The sequence below is a fragment of the Microcebus murinus genome, chromosome 15 (genome assembly GCF_040939455.1).
Source record: "Microcebus murinus isolate Inina chromosome 15, M.murinus_Inina_mat1.0, whole genome shotgun sequence".
Classification (NCBI taxonomy): Eukaryota; Metazoa; Chordata; class Mammalia; order Primates; family Cheirogaleidae; genus Microcebus; species Microcebus murinus.
In genome coordinates this window covers 33,179,239-33,198,687 of record NC_134118.1, presented here as the reverse complement: position 1 = coordinate 33,198,687, position 19,449 = coordinate 33,179,239, and the positions used below count along the sequence as shown (strand labels likewise).

At 41.4% G+C, this 19,449-nt stretch overlaps 1 protein-coding gene across 1 annotated transcript in view; it reads right to left on the bottom strand.

Moving 5' to 3' along the window:
- PDGFC (platelet derived growth factor C) overlaps window positions 1–17,392 on the bottom strand; it is a 221,926-nt gene extending 204,534 nt beyond the window's left edge. The window contains exon 1 of the mRNA XM_012783616.3: window positions 16,363–17,392. Coding sequence (XP_012639070.1) covers window positions 16,363–16,480 — 118 coding nt within the window. The 5' untranslated portion in view covers window positions 16,481–17,392. The remainder of the gene's footprint in view (window positions 1–16,362) is intronic.
- Window positions 17,393–19,449: the final 2,057 nt, after the last annotated feature.

Genomic DNA, 19,449 nt, shown 5'->3' with positions numbered 1-19,449 from the left:
CATTTTTGGGTTCCTTTAGCATTCACAGTATATGTCTAGTATATCACAAACCACACTCATTATGAACATCAAGTACACAAAGAACCACATTTTATTTACCTGTTTTCAGGATATGACACATTTTTCAAACAAAAGGCACTTGTTGTTTATTAGAGTGGATTGATTTCTTGGTTAACAGAGTTGCAAGAGCAATGGCATGGGATCAGGAAAGAGACTCTGAGAACACCAGAGCAGGCTCTCCTCACGCAAAGTTTGACCCTCAGTTCAGTGGCATCACCATCACCTGGGAGTTTGTTAAAATGCAAATTCTTGGGCCCCACCCCAGACCTACTAAATCAGAATAGAATCTGAATTTTAATAAGGTGATTTGTATGCATACATTACAGTTTGAGAAGCATCAATCCAAGCATGACTGGGGCAGATACACCAGAACTCCACTGCAGGAAGACAGTCTGACATTAACCTCCTATAAACGATCTACTGGGGGTGAGAGGGCACGGGAAAAACATGGATCCTAGAAGGAGGAATAAGAACACTTTTGCCACAGTTTAGGTAACCAGCACCTGACTTGGGATAATGGCAGTGAGAATGCAGAAATTACTAATGTAAATATAATTATTTTACCTTAAAATAGAAATGTTATTTACTCATTAGCTTGACAATAATTCTGTGCTTGTTACTGGATGAAACTGGAGGCCATTATCCTAAGTCAACAGGAACAGAAAAATAAATGCCATCCTACATGCTCTCACTTCTACGTGGGAACTATGACTACACAAGGACACACAGAGTGGTATAATGGACACTGGATACTCAAAAGGGGAGATGAATGAAAAATTACCCATGGGGTACAATGTACACTATTTGGATGATGGGAACACTAAAACCCAGACTTCATCGCTATATAATATATACAAGTAACAGAATTCAACTTGTACCCCCAAAATTTATTAAAATAAAAAGGAAACTCTATTAAATAAAAATGTATTAAAATAAAAAAGGAAAAAAAATTCTGTGCCTGTCCTATACTATGTTATTCATTTTGAATTGTTGTGAAGGCATAACAGTTGAGCAGAATAAACTATTAGTTATAATTGACATTCTCAGACCTGGAGTGCTCAGAGTGAACCAAACTATGAGAAATAGTAAGTCTTCTAAACATATGTATAACTAGATGTTCCAATGAAGCTGAGATGGCAACAAGACAGGTACCAGGACATCAAAGTGACAGTAAGACAGCTGCCTTCCATATATGCAGTTTTTTTAAGGAAAATGGCCAGAAGCTGTTCTATGAATGCTGAGTCCACTGAACACACCAAAGATCCTAACCCCTGCACCCCAGCCCTTCTCCCACCCCAGGCTCCAGTTGGAAGCAGGCCTGGGTAGGGAATAAAGAGATCTGAGACTATCATACTTTGGGGTTTAAGAGTGTTTATACTAGTTCTCTAGAACTCTGTATCACTTAAGAATGAGCTGAAAAGCCACGATCTTGCAGGAATATTCATACTGATATAGGGGAAGATTTCCTCCAATGAATAAATTTTAGGACCTATAGGAATAAACTTGTATTTTAATCATGACCCAAAGGTCATGATTATTCAACAGACCAGTTCCATGTACATGTTGCCAGTGATTCTAGGAACATAAAGTAGCCTTCCCCATGACAGGAGCACAGGTTATCCCTATTCCACAAATGTACACAGAAAACAGCTCTCTTTGGAGGGTGGAATATGCACAACAAGGTATATTCTCTCCAGCAAACACCTGCTACAACTTGGACCCACTCCTACAAATTTCTGTGTGTCTTTAATAGCTGATAAAACAACAAACCTGTGTAGTGCTTGCAACAACCACTAGAGCTTCCTTCCACAGCAGGGCCCCCCGTGGCCTGTTTCCCGCCACCTTTTATGGTTTCTGAAAGCACACTCATAAGGGTATCAAAGCCAGAAAGATAAAGTAAGGATCTTTAAAGGGGTCATTTAATTTGAATTTCTGTGGTTCTTTTTTTAATCTCTGAACCTTTTCCATTGGTTAAAAGTCTTTGGTAATTCGGATATAGATGTATCTTTTTTTTTTTTCTTTTTTGAGACAGAGTCTCACTCTGTCGCCTGGGCTCGAATGCCATGGCATCAACCCAGACTGCAGCAACCTCAAATTCCTGGGCTCAAGCAATCCTTCTGCCTCAGCCTCCCAAGTAGCTGGGACTACAGACATGCGCCACCATGCGCAGCTAATTTTTTTCTATATATTTTTAGTTGTCCAGCCAATTTCTTTCTATTTTTTTTTTTTTTAATAGAGACGGGTTTTCACTCTTGCTCAGGAGGGTCTCGAACTCCTGAGCTCAAATGATCCACCCACCTTGGCCTCCCAGAATGCTAGGATTACAAGCGTGAGTCACCAAGCCCGGTCTTCATGTATCTTTTTGACAAGGATTTTTCCACATCACTCCCCTCCAGATAACTATTATTTATTACTAAACGTCTGCCACTCCCATTTATGACTCTTCTTTGCCTATCAACCCTGCTCTTGAAGTTCTTCATCTCCATATCCCTAACTTACCATCTCATTATCCTTCTCAATGGACTAACCAAGCAAAAACACCTATTTTTCTTCTCTTTCCTCTCATGGTACTTATAGCTTCCTTTAGTCATTAAGCTGGACTAAAATGTCACTACTGGGGCTTATCTGACTCCATTGCCCTTGCACCTCTCTTATTCTCTCGCTTGGTCAAATAGTCAAGACTCACTTCCTCAAAAGCTAAATTCCTACTTCTTCTCTACCAGGTAGGCTCAATTCTTACTGCAATAATTTGCTATGTTGCTTAACGCTCTGCAGTGATTTGACCTGTGCTCCAATAGCAACTTTACAAGAACTTTCTAGGCCAGAAGTCTTATCTCTTGCTACATATTTAATCTTTTCCTCTCCCGTTGCTGTCTCCCAAACCCCAAAAACAAGCAAACGAAGAAACACAATATGTTTCCCCCCTACCATTCCCTCCATTCTGCAACCACTTGAGTATCTTCTTCCCTCATAAAAACCTGATGTCTCATTTTACTCCATAACTCTTCTTCTACACTGCTCATTACACTGATGTTTTTGTTTCTGCTAACTTTGAAAAATTCTGGGCTGTTCGTTGGGTCTTCATTTTCTTGAATCTCTGTTCTATTTTATATTGTGGGCCAATTTCTGTGATTTTTCTCTTGTTCCTTGGCACCCTCCATTACCTACTTTAAAAATGCATTGATTTGTTTTTTCCTTCACTGCCTCCTCTTTATGTGGATTTGTTCATGTGCGATTTCCTTTTCCTTCTACCTTTATTCTTCACTGTTCAGCAACCTTCATTCTATATCTACTATATGCCATCAGAAATCAGATTGAATTCATAGTGTGGCTGCCTGAATGAATAACTGGGATTGGGAGGACCGATAAAGGAGTCTATAATGAGGCATGAAGAATCACTCTCCTATTTACTGAAGCCCAAGTAATACATCAATTTTTGTCCTTTTGTGCCTCCTCTTTCCAATGACCTTCCCACTGAACCTGTTTCTGAGGTCTCTGTCAGAACAAACTGCACTTTAGACTTCATGAATTTCCCATACTTCCTTATTCTGTATATGCACTCAACTCCTAAAATCCTACCCTACCTTCGTTCAAAACACATCTGTCCCCTAACAACTTTTCTCAGCCTTTGCTAATGGCTCAGATGTAAATAACCTTGCCTTTCTTTGAATCCCCACCAGATACCTTTTTGGTCTACACTATAGCTGGCTGCACGCTCATCTACCCCTTTGACTACAAACAACTTGAAGGCAGCCACTAAGTCTAATTTGTTTTTGCGTCCTCCATAATCCCTCACGGTTTCAGGCAGGTACTGGAGTCACTTCAAACACCTCAGTTCTTAAGAGTTTTTATTTAGATAGTATAAAACTATATACAAGAGTTCAATGGGTACCTAAGGCACAAAGATGTGAATCGTTGTTTGCAAGATCACAGAGAATCCAATTTAAACACAGACCTTAGGTTTCTTCATAGACTTCAGGCCTAAGCTGACTAAGTAAATCATTTAAAAAAAAAAGGAAATAGCAAGTCACACATTACACAGAAACTATAATGTTCACCATTGTCCGTTGTTTTTTAAGCCTGTGGAGCTGAGCTGGAGCAGTTATTTCCGCTGCCAAACTTCCAGCAGTTTAACACTTAAAAGTTGCCAGAGTGGTATGATGCCATCAGTTTTTAAAACTTAGAAAGGCTCATTGATTTTTACTAAGGGTTTCTTCCACAATCACTTCTTTTAAGGCCAAATGAGCCAACCATGATTGAGAGAAGTTACAGAATGAATAAATGTTATGGTATCAACATAAAAATTATTTAGTTTCCTTTGCTTACTTCAATTTCCAAATTTATTTCTGGCTTCCACTGCCACTAGTCATCGCCACCAAGGTGTAGCACAACACATTTTTACATTCCCACCCACCCAACTCCCTTTTATTGAACCCTCTGGCACAACCTTCATACCCAATTTCAGAGAAGGTAAATTAATTTCCTAATGCAATAAAGTGGCTCTCCAAAAAGCAAGACAACTTGGGATAGGACTTATTACCTACTTCTCAAGTAAGACAAATGTATGTCACACTAGGTTGGTTATAATAGCGGTTTTATTACAAGACTGGCAGAGTTACAGTAACTGTAAATCAAAACTGTTGTTAGATTTTTTTACTTTACATAGCTGTCGTTAGGAGTCTAACTCTTGTGAGCCAGAACAATTATTTTACAATTAGTTTAGACATGTCTGAGCCCAGAAGGAAAATTTCAATTTCAATCATCTTATTTTCCTTGAAAAGAATCTAGTGCTACCAAAAATCAGGTCAAGTCAACTTTTTACACATGAGTTTCTAGCCATTTTCCAAAGTTGAACAGGGTTATAAATGTAAATGCTCCAAAGTTTAGGTGTGTTTTCAAGCTGCAGTACAAAATGGCAATCGTGGGTTTCCAAGCACTAGACAAAAACAAACAAACAAACAAATAAGCTTGTAACCCCATTCTCAAGGTAGACATGGTCACCACCCTATGAAACATAATACACACCCCTAAATTTGGACTGCAAATCTATCACTTAAACATCTAGTAAATGACCCAATTTGTTTACATGGCCCTGTAGTTTTTTATGGCCTTTCCATAAAGAAGTTATTACATCCATTCCCTTTATTTTGTTTAAGAGTGTTTGAATGAGCCCCAGAACCACAAGCTAGTTAAACAAGCCTTCCTTAGATGGACGTGGTCTCATATAATTCACCACTACCGGGGAAATTTTCAGAACAATGTTTGTAGTTTTGAAACACCACACATTCCCACACACCAAAAGTATTTCCTGTGCTTCATGCAGTTTTAAATGTTCGGCAGATATATTAAATAAAGTCCTATTTTTCCATTTTTCCAAGTAAACTTGTGGCATTTGCACTTCTTCCAGAAGATTTGCACCTCTGAGTGTTTTGCTATGGTAGGTTGGCCATTCAGAAAATGACTGCAAACAAAGATTGCAAGGGAAATGTAAAATCCAGACACCCTAATTGATTTCCTAGGATGTAAATGTTAGTTCTAAAAGGAAACCATTTTAAAGCAGTTAGTTTAATGGGGTGCCCAAGTGATGGCTATTAAAAGTTATCAGTACAGATTAAAGATAAATTTTCTACCATGGAGAAAAAATTGTTTTTTAAATAAGCCTAGTGATGATTTAATTCCTAATTTTACATTCTTTAACCCGGCTTTAAACCTCAAGACTGCTAATATTCTCAAGAAAACACCAAGGAAAACCACTTTTTAAAGGGTTAGCATTTATCAATTGAATACTTACACTCAGCATCTCTCAAAATCCTTGGCCAGAGTCTGACCTGGGAAACACCGCTAATTTTAGACGGCTGCATTTTGTAGAAACAGTCAGACAGTTTTGACTACAGTGACTAACACAAAGCAAAGATACAATTAAACCCATCATACATATCTCCAATGTATATACAACTGCATCTGAAACTATACAAACAGTAATATGCTGTAAGGTCTAGTCTTTTATATGGTAGAGACAATTCATTTTCATTTAGAGCTTCAGAAATAGTGTACTTTTGTTTACAAGTAAAGTCAGGAACAAAATGCATAGTTATAGAGACATTGCTGCTTACTGAAGAGAAAGTATTCCCTAATAACTTTTATTACCTACAACATCAACGTATTTCCAGCAGAGATTTGCTTCCAGGACACGCCACCTCTGGCTACGGATGTGCAGAAATATTCTTTTCATACCAGCATCATCCAACTTTTTTCCTTGTTTTCTAAACAAGAAGTTGAGCTGAATTTTATCTGGTATTTGCATGGGTACTCCAATAGCAAATCACACTCTAGTAAGAAAGAATCTTTAGTATGTTTCCATAGAGCAGTTTAAAAACACTAGGAGTTACTAGTTTGTTACTAGTTACTAGGAATGTTTTTCCTATGTTCTTAAACAATCTGCACCCTACTTATCGTGTCTCAGGTTTAAAGTATAATAAATCAGAAATGAACACTGTATGTTCCCTTTTTCCCCAAAAGTCACTAGGAAATTTCTGGTAAGGAAAATGAATACTTCTTTCTTCTAATCTTCCATTTTAAGCAAATGTTCCTTCTTGGTATACTGATTCTAAATATCTCCTAGTGCCATAAAAAATAAATTATAAAGCTTTAATGACTCCCAATTTGCATTTCTAATCACCCTAGACTGTGAATATATGTAGCAGAAATGGAAACAAGCTGTGATTTATTCCTCAGTAGGAAAAAAAGATAAATAAGATGATTGTTTAAAAGATAGATGTCCTTATACATACCCAGCAAAAATAAGTGCCAAAAACAACACGAGATAAGTACCACATAAGTCCAACTTCTGTTGTTAATGGTTTCTGATCTTTGTAGTGACTCAAAAGGCAGGTACAACAGCCAACTGGGCATATTTAAGCACAGAGCATATCTCTATTGTGCAAACACTGAAATGCTTAAAATAGTATCCACTCATGAACAAGGATTTCCTAGAACACAAATAGCATAGCTTAAAAAAAAAAAAAATGGCACAGCATCAAGATAACACATCCACCAAGAGAACTCAGTCTTTTCAAATCCTTAAATACTATACAACATTTCTAGCGTCATTACAAGGGACCAGAATGAACATCACTAGAGAACTGACACAGTTATTCAATGGAGAGTAACCTTATAGGAACTGATTTTCCACAAAACTTGAAATCATTTCCCTCAAAAGAGTTAAGGGCTGTTTTCTTTGCTTGCGATGAAACAGCTTCATTAAACTAATCGGTGTCCTGGAAGTGGCCTCCCTTTTATCACACTCCCCCCATTCCTCACCCAACCTCACTACATGCCTTCTATTTTGTGAATGAAGTGTGAAAATAGCTCTTTGTTTACATAAAGAAAGCAATCTAGAGTAGTGCGGACCCAGGCTTAGCTTACAGCAGTGGAAATGAGGCTGTACAGGCTGCCCTTCTAACCAGTTCAGAACTTCCAATTGTACTTAATGACTAAAAAGCATTCCAGCAATATACACCGTTCACTACACACACTGGAGCAGAACTCCACTACTGCATTCATTGCCTGCCCAGAAAATAATGGGAAAAAAGAAAGGGTTTTGACTGAATCTTAAATATGAAGACTTTTTCTTTTGTTCTGTTAACTGCCAACCTTGCAGCGAGCATACAGCACAGAGAGCATCAGGGCCCTCCCTGGAATGAGTCAGTCCAGAACACCCAGCCACTTGTTTCTGCCTTTACTCCTTCTCGATACTCCCTCTAGTCTAGACTCCTGTCTGTCACACACGATATGCCTCTTCTCTTCTTTTGTTCAGGCAGCTCCCTCTGCCTACAATGCTTTCCTCTTTTCCCTCTCAGACCCACTCCAAGATAGGTCACCTCCTCTGTGGGAATTTTTCTCCTTGAACTTCCTTTCCAGGCAAAATCAACCATGTAGTGTAAATCGACAGAGGATTTCTGAAGTGAAATAAAGCACTCTGTGTTCCAATAGCACTTTGGAGCACAAAACTAATAAACCATGAGGTAAAGCAAGGATCTGCCATCTTCCTCGGACAGAGTTTCTCTAGGGCAGGAACTGCATCTTCTTCTTTGTGTACCCAGCACCTAGGGCAAAGCTTAGCAAAGAACAGATGCTCATAAATATTTGCTGAATGAAAACAATGTTCTAATAAAACATTAGACCATTTAACTTATGAAGGAAGAGGCACGTGGCTCTGAGTCTTGGCTTGGAGTCAGACCAAGGTCCAAACATTTACCAGCTGTGGGACCTTAGCTAAGCTACTTAGCCAATGAAGCCTGGGTGTTTTTTCTAATACCTCAGGGGGAGTTTATAAACTGTATACTGTCTGCAAACACTGAGCACAAATGTGGCACCTAACAGGCACTCCTGGGGAGTCATTATCAAGCATTACAAAACGAGAGGCTCACTCACAGCCCTTTAGACCCATCCAACTACCCTCAAATAATGCATCTAAATACTGCTGCCCTGGGTCCTTCTTGGTAGCAATTACTGGTTTATCAGGACATGGTGTACACAGTAGCACAGCAAAACCTACCTCCTTAGTACCATTAATGGGCCTTGTGCTGTTTGAGGATTTCCCTCAAGGAAACAGACTTGCACTTTGCTTCTGCCCCTCAAACCCCAGCAACAACCCAACACATACCTCCCTGGACTAAGAAACAACTTACCTACTATTCAAAAGGAAAAATGACAAGTACAAAAAAAATCATGGTTTAAAAGTAAAAAAAGAAATGAAGCAGAACCCCAAAAAAAACAAATTTTGTGAAGCCAACCTAGCAAAGATGGTTTGGTTTAGAAACAAAGCAAATGACCAGTGAGAAGGCCACTCAGTCACCAGGGGACTAGAAAAAGCTGCTTAAAGATGGCACATGAAGTCTAATGAACAATCTGATGACAGGAACAATTAGCCAAACTAAATTTAAAATGTATTCCCATTAGGTATAAGATAAAATGAGTGAATACAACCAAAAATATCACACTTATAACAAACTGGCTTTAATGAAAAATGTAATTATTATAGCCACTCTTTAAAATTTTTAGCTCCCTTTGTTTTTGGATTAAGGAACTTTACAAACAAAATTTTTTAAAAGGTAAATTATTAATGTTTTAGGCAAGCCATTCAAATCCATAGGTCTGAATTTGTTTTCTGATGCTCTTGACCTTAAAGAGAAATGTGAATTTCTGAATAGAAAATCCTATATAATACTGTGTAAATAAAAGTTGAAATCATTCATCAGATCCACTTCAAAAAACGAATAGGCTGTGCTTTTTGGACTTAACTACATATGCTTATTTTTCATTTTCATGGCAATTTTTTTGCTGAGAAACACTGCTAAATAAAATGTTGAAATTATTGCCAACAAAAAAGCTCCCTTGTGGAAACAAGCATGCCAATATACCCATGTCAATCATCCTCTTCATCTTTATCAATTCACAAACCAAAATATTAACATAAACATCACTCATCTATGGGCCTGGTATACCTGCTTAAAATAAGGTTCTAACATATAATGGCATTCATTCTAATGGTAGTATTTCCAGGCATTTACCAGATTGTCAGATTTCTACACCAACAAAAGCATTAGGGTATATATCACCAGATTATCTGTTCCATTTAATGATTATTATGAGATTGTTTTTCTTAGTATTCCTATAAATAATGTTTTAGAAGCAACAGATTCCCACCTCGCCTTACAACCTGCAAAGCATGAAACACCTTAACATAATGAAGAAATGCTTTTATAAAAAGTGCCTGAATTTTGGAACTAGAATTGCATTTGCCTAACTGGTTCTCATATAAGGAAAAATAATATATCACCACAAACATTAGCTGTTTTATTACTGCAGCACTCAAGAGTTACCTTGACCAAGTCAAGCCACTTCCACTCTGTAGGCCTCAAATTGCACATCAGTGAGGATAAACTCTTGGGATCCTTCCATCTCTAACATTCCTGGCACTCTTGTTCCTGAGTTCTAGCCTGTGCAAGTTATCCATGAGCCACAAGCAAAAGATAGAAAGCACACAGATTTTGAAAGCCTGTCATCCCTTCACCATTCTCAAGTGTCGTTGGTCCATATCATACAACAATCCCCATCTTCAAAAACTATAAGGGTATGCACAGCAATGGCACTTCTGAAAGAGTAACCAAGTACCAGTTCTCGGAAACCCACCCACTTGCTTGGTACATGCTCACTTGGGAGCATGCTTATCTAGTGAGATTACAAAGTGGTACTCTGATTGGCACATCCCATCACTACCAACACAAGTGTACCCTTCTATGAAAAAAGTCAAACAGTGCGGAGGTTCCAAAGCCAAAAAGACATCTTCAAAGGGGACCTGTTGTTACAGTCAACACTATAGTCTTACTCTAATAATGCCCTACAACCAGAACCATCAACCATTTATCAGGCACGTACTATATGCCAAACTCTGTTCCAGGTGCTGGAGCTCCTACAGAGAGCAAGTCAGACAAGGCCCATGCTCTCAAGAAATGAGATTCTAGGGTGGAGGTTGAGGGTATAGGTACACCATAAATTAATTAATAAACAAAAAGAATATCAAAGAGTGATAGCGCTATGCAGTCAATTAACACTGATGAGATAGTGAGGGGTGGCTAATTTAGATTAAGTGGTCAGAAACAAGACTTCTCTGAGGAAGTGACCCATTTAATCAAGATGACAGGAAGTTGCTATCTGTGCAAAAGCAGCTGGTCAGTGCACAACTGAGGGTCGCAATCTCATGCCCAGCGTGCTATGTCACCTTTCCATCTTTCCCTAGCCCCTAACCCTGGAGGAGCTAAAACCCGAAGAGCTGAAGGAAGGAGACTTAAAATAAGTCACACCTTTTCCTTATTTCCAGATCCTTCAAGTCACAGGTCAGGCCTCTGCTGCCAAGCAGGGAGGAAAGCAGATAGAAGTTTTAACACCAATATAAACTAAACTGTCCACGCAGGTATAAGTGCCCAAATGCCAAGCAATCAGTATGGCAGGAACACTGATCCATCAAGACAGAGCCAGCAGGGTTGTAGGAGTATCCCAGAGGCCCTGAGCTGTGCCTGGCATTGCAGGTGATGGTTCATCAGATGGACAGTCCTTTTGTCACAGAGGAGTTAGCACTATCTCCTTCCCAACACATTAGAAATAATTCAATATTTTAACCATCTGTATAGTAGTTAGTAATGGTGCATATCAACTGCAAATCAACCACTAGATGTGTCCTTAGGAGATAAGAAAGGGAGATTTGAAGGAAAAAAAAAAAAAAACAGTTGGAGACAGTGCTGGAAAAAAATAATACAACCCAGAGATTGTTTCCACTTGATCTTAGTCAAACGGCTCAGAAGCAATAGCGACTACTTAATAAACAAGTTATGTAGATATTACATAGATTTATATAGTGATATTCTAGCTATGTATGATGCTTCCATATAAACAACTGGAAACATTAAAATTAAAGTAAGTAAATGAAGGGACTTTGATGATGATGTCTACCATTTTGGTTGATACAAATAGAAACCTATGGAGAAAATTTTAGCAATCTTGGCAGCATTTTTTTTTTTTTTTTGCTATGGGCATTAGGAATGTCTTGATTCATTATTACTTATTTAACACATCACATTATCATTATAATTTTGTTTCTACAGAAGGTGTGAAAGTTTATAGATAAAACTTAGACTCTTAGCAATGGTAAAGGTTGAAAAAACAGAGTGGAAGCAAATATTAAAGTAGATATGTAAGAAGTTTCAGTAAAGATGAAATAAGAAAAGACAAACTAAGATTTCAGTGCCTAAGACAGAACTCTATAAGATTTCTCACTGGGGAAAGTTTAGAGTTGGATTCTACCACCTGCTTGCAACTATTTGACAAATGATGTAACAATCTCAGAAGCTTCCTACAGAACTTTGTGCTTTCTGAATATATTTTGGAGGTAAATGCAAAGTATATCATCCATCCAATGTCAAAGATAACAGTTGGTAGGGAAGAAAAAGTTACCATATAATAGAATGGGCCTTTTTTTATCACCTATTGTGAAAAACAAAATTCATCATTATATAATGGCACTTTACTTATTCAACTTCCTCAACTATCTCCAACACAGCAGAGAACCAGGAGGAGGAAGTTTTTTTTTTTTGTTTTTTTTTTAAAGCCTCTAAACAAAAATAAATGTCACAAAGGTCACGCACTAAAACTTATAGAGACTTGCAGGAAAGTCCCTTTAGTCCTCAGTTAGAGCCTAATAACCACTGAACACTATTCTAAATATTGTGATTATTTGTTTTTTAGGAAAATAGAGCTTTGAAGCTGCCACCTAACAAGGACGGAACAGGGAGGGGTTGCGTACTGTTTTGCTAGATACAGGGACAGTGGCAGTAGTAGGAAGAGAAGGCTGACACTGACAAAAAGAGACAGAAAATCCATAAACACAAGATAAAGGCAAAAAGACATTATTAGCAGACCTTTTGTTCCCAAAGTAAATTGTCCTGCATGCCACAAAAGCCCTTTAGGAAAAGAGCATATAAAAATAACTGATGTTGGCCGGGCGAGGTGGCTCACACCTGTAATCCTAGCACTCTGGGAGGCCGAGGCAGGCGGATTACTCGAGGTCAGGAGTTCAAAACCAGCCTGAGCAAGAGCGAGACCCCATCCCTACTATAAATAGAAAGAAATTAATTAGCCAACTAATATATATAGAAAAAAAAAATTAGCCGGACATGGTGGCACATGCCTGTAGTCCCAGCTACTCGGGAGACTGAGGCAAAAGGATCGCTTGAGCCCAGGGGTTTGAGGTTGCTGTGAACTAGACTGACGCCATGGCACTCACTCTAGCTTGGGCAACAAAACAACAAAGCTTGAGACTCTGTCTCAAAAAAAAATAAAATAAAAAATAAATAAAAATTAAAATAAAAAAATAAAATAACTGATGTTCAAAAGATTAACCCTCACTAATGTTGGCATATTCCAAATCTAAATTCAATATGGTTAAAGAGAACAAGAAAAGTTAAGAAGTATGTTTCAGGTCCATGAGTTAAACCTCATCAATGATACAAGGTGGAAGAGGCAGTACTCCACCAACAACTTGGTGATTTGGCCGTCTATTTAGGCTATATGCAATAGACAAACTAAGCTTTGTTTTGTTTTGTTTCTGAATGTGTATTACTCCCTCTGCTACAATTCAGAAGCACCATCCCAGAACTTGATCATTTTGTGGTAGGCATTCTCATCTAAAATCAATGTGCACAGACATTAGTATCTTTTTCCCATGGTCACACAGGAGGTAAGCAGGTCAGACACCCTCCAAGCAACTAAGTGATATCTGTTCTCTCTTTCCTGAAGGTAAATCTGGAGATCCTTCTTTTATATGTGAGACTTCAGGGTTGGAAGTAAGGTTAAGAATGATGTATAATACATGAAGGCAACTTACAATATTGGAGGATAAAGCCATTTTTACAATAAAGTGGCAGGAATTACAAAGCAATAGTAGGTTAAAAAACAGGTAACTAATAATACAGTAAATAACGCTGACCCCTCAGAACTAATTAAAATCATGCCTACATGTTCCAGTCTAAATTGATGCATTCAGTACTGGCTACAGCAATCAATTTCCATTTCTAACACTTCTTGGGATACCAAGTTAATATTGAAACCAAGCAGACCTGGAGAATTGATTGAATAAACACCATATGAGACTTTGAAATACTCATGAAAAGAGAGTGTCATTGGGAGGGGATCCTGAAGGTGGGAATTAGCTCCTAACAGATCAATTTGGACATTTCATATTTAGCACTTAGAAGATCTCTCACAAAATGATGCAATGCATGATTTGTGCCAATGGCATTCTCTGTGCGACATCGTCAGGGAGAGTTTGTATGCACACAATTGGACAATTGTCAAAATTGAGACAGGAATAGGGTAATCAAAAGCAATCATAATTCAACATGAGGACAAAAAATACCCATAGAAGGGAATTAAAAATTTGAAAGTCAAAAAGAAGTAGTAATACTAGTAGTGATGGTGGTGGTGGTGGTGGTGGTGGCAGTAACAGTAGTAGTTCCAGTGTATCTGGGCACATTCCAGGGGGCACTTCTTCAGCACCCACCTGTTATCCTCAACTCCGGGAACTTCGATGTATAAAAATCAAGCTGAGCATGTGCAGGAAAATAGCTCTATATTGCCCCCTAGTGCTGGCCAGTCCCACTGATCCTTATGCTAAAAACTCCAAGATGAGTAGTTCCTCTACTTCTCCTTCCTTCCTGCTGCCAAGCCTAACATAGACCAACCCCCAAACATAGCCCAATCCTCTGCCCACAGATTAGGAAACAACCAGGCTATTTTTAGCATCATGCATCTTAGGAATGGAAATGGCACAGCCTCAGATGGCAACAGAATGTGTGGCCTGACTTAATGAACTCATCTCTCCTGAGGGTGTGAACCTACTTGGGTAAAGTGGCCAATGACCACATGCTTCATGAAAGCTTTGGGTCCCATTACAAAGTTATGATAGCATGGGGAACACAAAAGAGAACTACAAGGAAAAGACAAGGAGAGGCACAGGTTTGCAAAGGGAAACAGGGAGATGCCAAGACAGGCTTGACAAGACAAGGCAATAGGAGAAATGATATGGTACAGAAACAATAAAAAAATAGAAGACAGACACCAGGAATATTGCACATTGTTGTCATTATGGAGAAGTTTGTAAGAAGCAATATTTTGAACTGGACATTTATTTTACATTAGAAAGAACAAAGGTTGTTCTGATCTGTTTCCTGCCCGGGTACAGCTGGTGCTGAGGCTCCTTTGATCACTTTCCCCTAGTTCTCTGCAGCTCCTGTGATTAGAGATAGATCCCTAGGCTGCCCTTTGATCAGCAGCTGAAGGAGCCTGCAGGTGCCATGTGCCATCACATTAACAAGTTGTAAGAAGCAACCACACTGATATTGGCTGATAAATGTGATACAATGTCTTGCTGCACAAGCAATCAAGACAAAAAAATGTTTACAAAAGTACCAGGAATCCTTATTTTATCTATTTTTAGTCTCTAGAACTTTCTGTGCTTTCTTAAAGATGAACACTTCATAGAGCTTAAATTCAAAGTTGAAGCTTTGAAACACCCCAATATGTAAAGAAAAACACACTGTGACTTCAACATACAGCACACCAGAGTCTGATTTTCTAGCTATGCTGCTTGTGTGCATATCGCCTGGGTAATGAAGTGACAGCATGCTTGCATTCTGAGTAGACGACATACAAAGCAGTAAAAACATGGACATTTCTTTTCAAATATGGTAATAGTCGCCACTTGTAAACAGGGTGTTAAATATTCCAATTTTAGACAGCCTACATTAACATTGTGGTTTCATGTGCAGTATAAAATTTCTATTTACAAAGTATTCTCAAAAATGACTTCATAATGGTAGATCAAGAGAAAAAGAGTTTTGAAATGGAATGATGTAAATCATATGGGTTCAGAGGCTAAGCAAATTACACACCCTGAAGCTGCCCTGGCTTTATGAAAGGAGCCTTTCTCCAGCTCTGTGCAATCCCAGCCCAAGGGAACTTGCATTTGAGAGTTTTCTAAACATTTCAGGTACACTTGAAAGCTAAAAGTAATTCTCATTTCCTATGCAGGATTAAGTCGTTTCCAGCACACACAAAATAGCAGTCATTCACCAACACATACAAAAACACACCACCAGAAAGGTAAGGACTTCAGAGTACAAAGGCACGTTAAAAAAATAGAGTGCAAGAGAAAAACATTTTTTAATTCCTCTAAAAGTGTCCACGCGGCCTCTTGACCTCTATATTTCCTATATACTTATTGATTAATTGATGCCTTCCACCTAGAGTGCTTCAATCTGTGCGGCTGACACATTTCCTGAACACCCCCTCCCCCCAAAAAATCTGAGTAAAGTCAAACATCCCAAGACTCATTCATTTTGGATTCGTTTTTTAAGAGGCAGTTCTTGAACTTCTAACTCTGGCAAGGAGCGATCCTGCAGTGTGCGTTTGAACTGACGTTCACGATCTCTCCCAGAACGTCCTCAACTCCAGCAGAGGCTGCAGTGGCACGCACGTTGCCCTGGAAGAGCTTCGCGGCAGCTCCCGAAGTTGCAAACTACCAACAGTCGGTGCCAACGAACCGAGCGCGCATTTGCATGGAAAGAGAGACGAGGCTACCTCTGCACGCTGGTGGACATCACACCCCGACGCACAATGCCAACGCTCACACACTCACACACACACACAGCGAGGAAGGAGAACGGGGAGAGTGAGGGAAAGACTCACCGTTCTGTTCCTTGTTGCTGGAGAGCTGGAATTTACTGCTCAGGTTGGACTCAGCCTGAGTCCCCTGTCTCTGGCCGGCCAGGGCAGATGTCAGCAGGAGAAGCCCGAAGAGGAGCATTTGGCTGACTGGGGCGAGAGCTCACTCACGGCGGGCACTTGGGAAGCAGCGACTCCAGAGTCTCTCTCACCACCGCCAGGGGAAGGCTGCACTGGGGTGGAAGCGCCGAGCCTGCTCTGGCAGCAGAGAATCGCAGGGTAGTTTCCACATAATCCCATCCAAAACTTTTTCCTAGAGCCCTCTTCTGTGTCTCCAGTTTTTGAAAAGGATCAAAGCAAAACCTGGACCTGAACCAGTTTCCCAAGGTTTAAACAAATCCTGAGCTGTGCCGGAGTGGTGGGGGTGGGGGTGAAGGCGAAAGAGGAAAGAGGGGGTGGGGACGCGGGGGAGCCGCGGGAGCCGCGAGAAGTCACCAGCAAGTTGCTGGGAGCACCTGTCAGCTTCGGGGACAGGACGGAGGCGAAGACTCAGGGGTCGCGCGAAGCCAGCCTCGAAGCCAACCCGGCGGCGGCGAGCAGTTTGTGATCAATAACAAAGCTGCCAATAGATGCGGCTCTCCGGGCGCCCCTCTCCCCCGCCCCGGCCCCACCCCCACCCCCGAAGGGGGAGGGGGAAGAAACCAGGCGAGGGCGCCGCGGCGGGTCCCCGGGGCCGCTGCGCGGGAGCGGGGCCGGGGGCTCCGGGCCGAGGGCGGCCCGGGCGCGGGCGGAGGGAGGCCGCGGGGCTCCCGCTCCCCAGCCCGGCGCGCGCTCTGCGCCGGGTCCCGACCGCCGCAGCACGGATCCCGGCACCTGGCTTGAGTTTTCCGCGACCAAAGTTCACCTTGTTCGGGCGCGTCCCCCGCTCCACGAAGCCGAGGGGAATCCAGCAGCTCGGGGTCACCACGGGGCTCCGGTCGGCCCCCGTCCCCTCCCCCACGCCCCGGGCTCCGCGCTAACCTCGGGGCTCGGCGCGGCGTCTCCGCGCGGGGTGGAGAGGGAAGGCCGGGGCGGCCGGAGGATCCGGCTTGTCCCCTCCCCTTCGCTACCTTCCCCCCACCCCACCCCGCCGAGCCCGCGGCAGGCGGGAGGTGGGGGCCGTGGGCCGCGCGCGGGCGGGGTGCGGGCGGGCGAGAAGGGGGAGGCCGAGCGGCTCTCCGCGGGCCGCCGAGGGGGCGGGCGGGGGTCGGCGCCTCCGGGACACGCAGCCCGTCCGGGTGGCGCGGGCTTGGGCCGCCACTTGGCTGGCCAGCAGGTGCTGGCACGGACGGGGTGCTGGCACAGACGGGGGTGCTGCAAGGCTCGCCGCGGGCAGGACCCAGATGGCCCAGGCGAGGAACGCCGCGGGGGCAGCCCCTGCTTCCCTGAGCACTGGGCGCCCCTCACCCCAGAGAAAGCGTGCGGTGGGTGGTCAAGGGTGCTGCGAAAGCAAAAAGAAGTGGGAAAGAAGAGTTTCCTGCAACTCTCCTCCTCCTGTGCCCTGTAGCCTGACTCGTCATTAATTTCTGAGGGGATCCCCACTCTAGGGCTTTGCCAGGACCCTTGGCCAGAGTTTCTGGACTGAAGGAAGAAGGGAAGTGAATTCAAAGGTTTCCCTCCAATTTACAGCTCTCTAAAGCAGAATGGATAAAGCAAAAGTAAAAACAAACAAAATAGTAACACCACTCATTCATTGAACAAACACGGTGTTTCTGGAATGCCCACTAAATCAGTCAACGTTCCAGGCTCTGGGGCTGTAGCAGTGAACACAGACATAAGTCCCTACCCTGGTGAAGTATACATACTAACTGGATGGCACTAACTTCATATCATGCTTTCTGGGGATGGTGTCTAGGGGCACTCAGAACGGTCCAGCGTTTGACATACCGTCTTAGGCTTTCCTAGAATGCAGTGTTGAACAAAACTGGGCTGTCCCCAACCCTTGGTGATAGAATTGTTTGCCTTTACACCAAGAAGGTTGAGAAAGCACCAAAATACGTCTGTGGCATGTGGCCAGGCCGACGTCAAGAGGTTTGTGCTATGAGACTTAACGTTCTTACGAGGTTGTATAAAAATGAAAAAAAAAAAAACATGTCAGCAGGGCCTGTGGTGATTCCATGTGCTGCATGTGTCCATGACAGAACCAAGTGTGCTGTCCTTACTGGAGGAGCAGAAAGTCATTGTGAAAGTGTTGGTGGCACAAGCGGAGTCACAAAACTGGATTTAAAAGTAAGGCTTTTTTGAGTAAGAAAACTAATCAAAATGAAAAAAATAATAGTATCAAGCAAATGCCGTGGCAGGCAAATCAGAAATATCACCCAACCTCTTGTTAAACAAGTCAATACAAACAATTCAACCACCAGAGAGAGACACTTGAACTGGTATAGATAATCAAGATAATAATGTCCCTAAAACTAAGAAGTGGCATTTGGGCAGGGACACAGTCCTAGTGCACCAAACTTTCCTGAGGTCATGCTGAAAATGCCAAGCCCTCTTCTGATCCTTAGACACCAACTTGGGCCAACCAACAAGATCTCCCTGCTTGGAATATCCTACTTCTCCTCTTTTTTCCCTTTTAAAATTCTGGGCTCAGTTCCTCTTTGAAAACTGCACCCATCTGACCCATTAATTCACTCATTCTTCTTCCATTACTACTTCTATCTTCAGAGTGCTGAACATACAATAAAGGCAAACAAGGCCCAGTCTTTGACTTTAAGGGATTTACAGCTTAGTGAACAAAGCCTTGCTATTTTATTCATGTTAGCAGCTTCTCGACACCAGTGTGAATTCATATTTGTGTGACAAATATGCTCTAAAATGTATTGTCAATTTGGGGAGGAGTTTTGAATTTTAATAGCATAATGAAACATATAAAAGACATGCCTTATGAATCCATTTTAATCTATGTGCAATAAAGTTCACTACTCCCAAGTTTTTCTAATTTTGTAAGTTTTCTAATCAAGATTTTTCTGAGTGAGGCTGTTATATGTTCATATAGTTGAGTTTCCTGACCACCCACATAGGTTATGTTTGTGTGTGTGTGTGTGTGTGTGTGTGTGTGTGTGTGTGTGT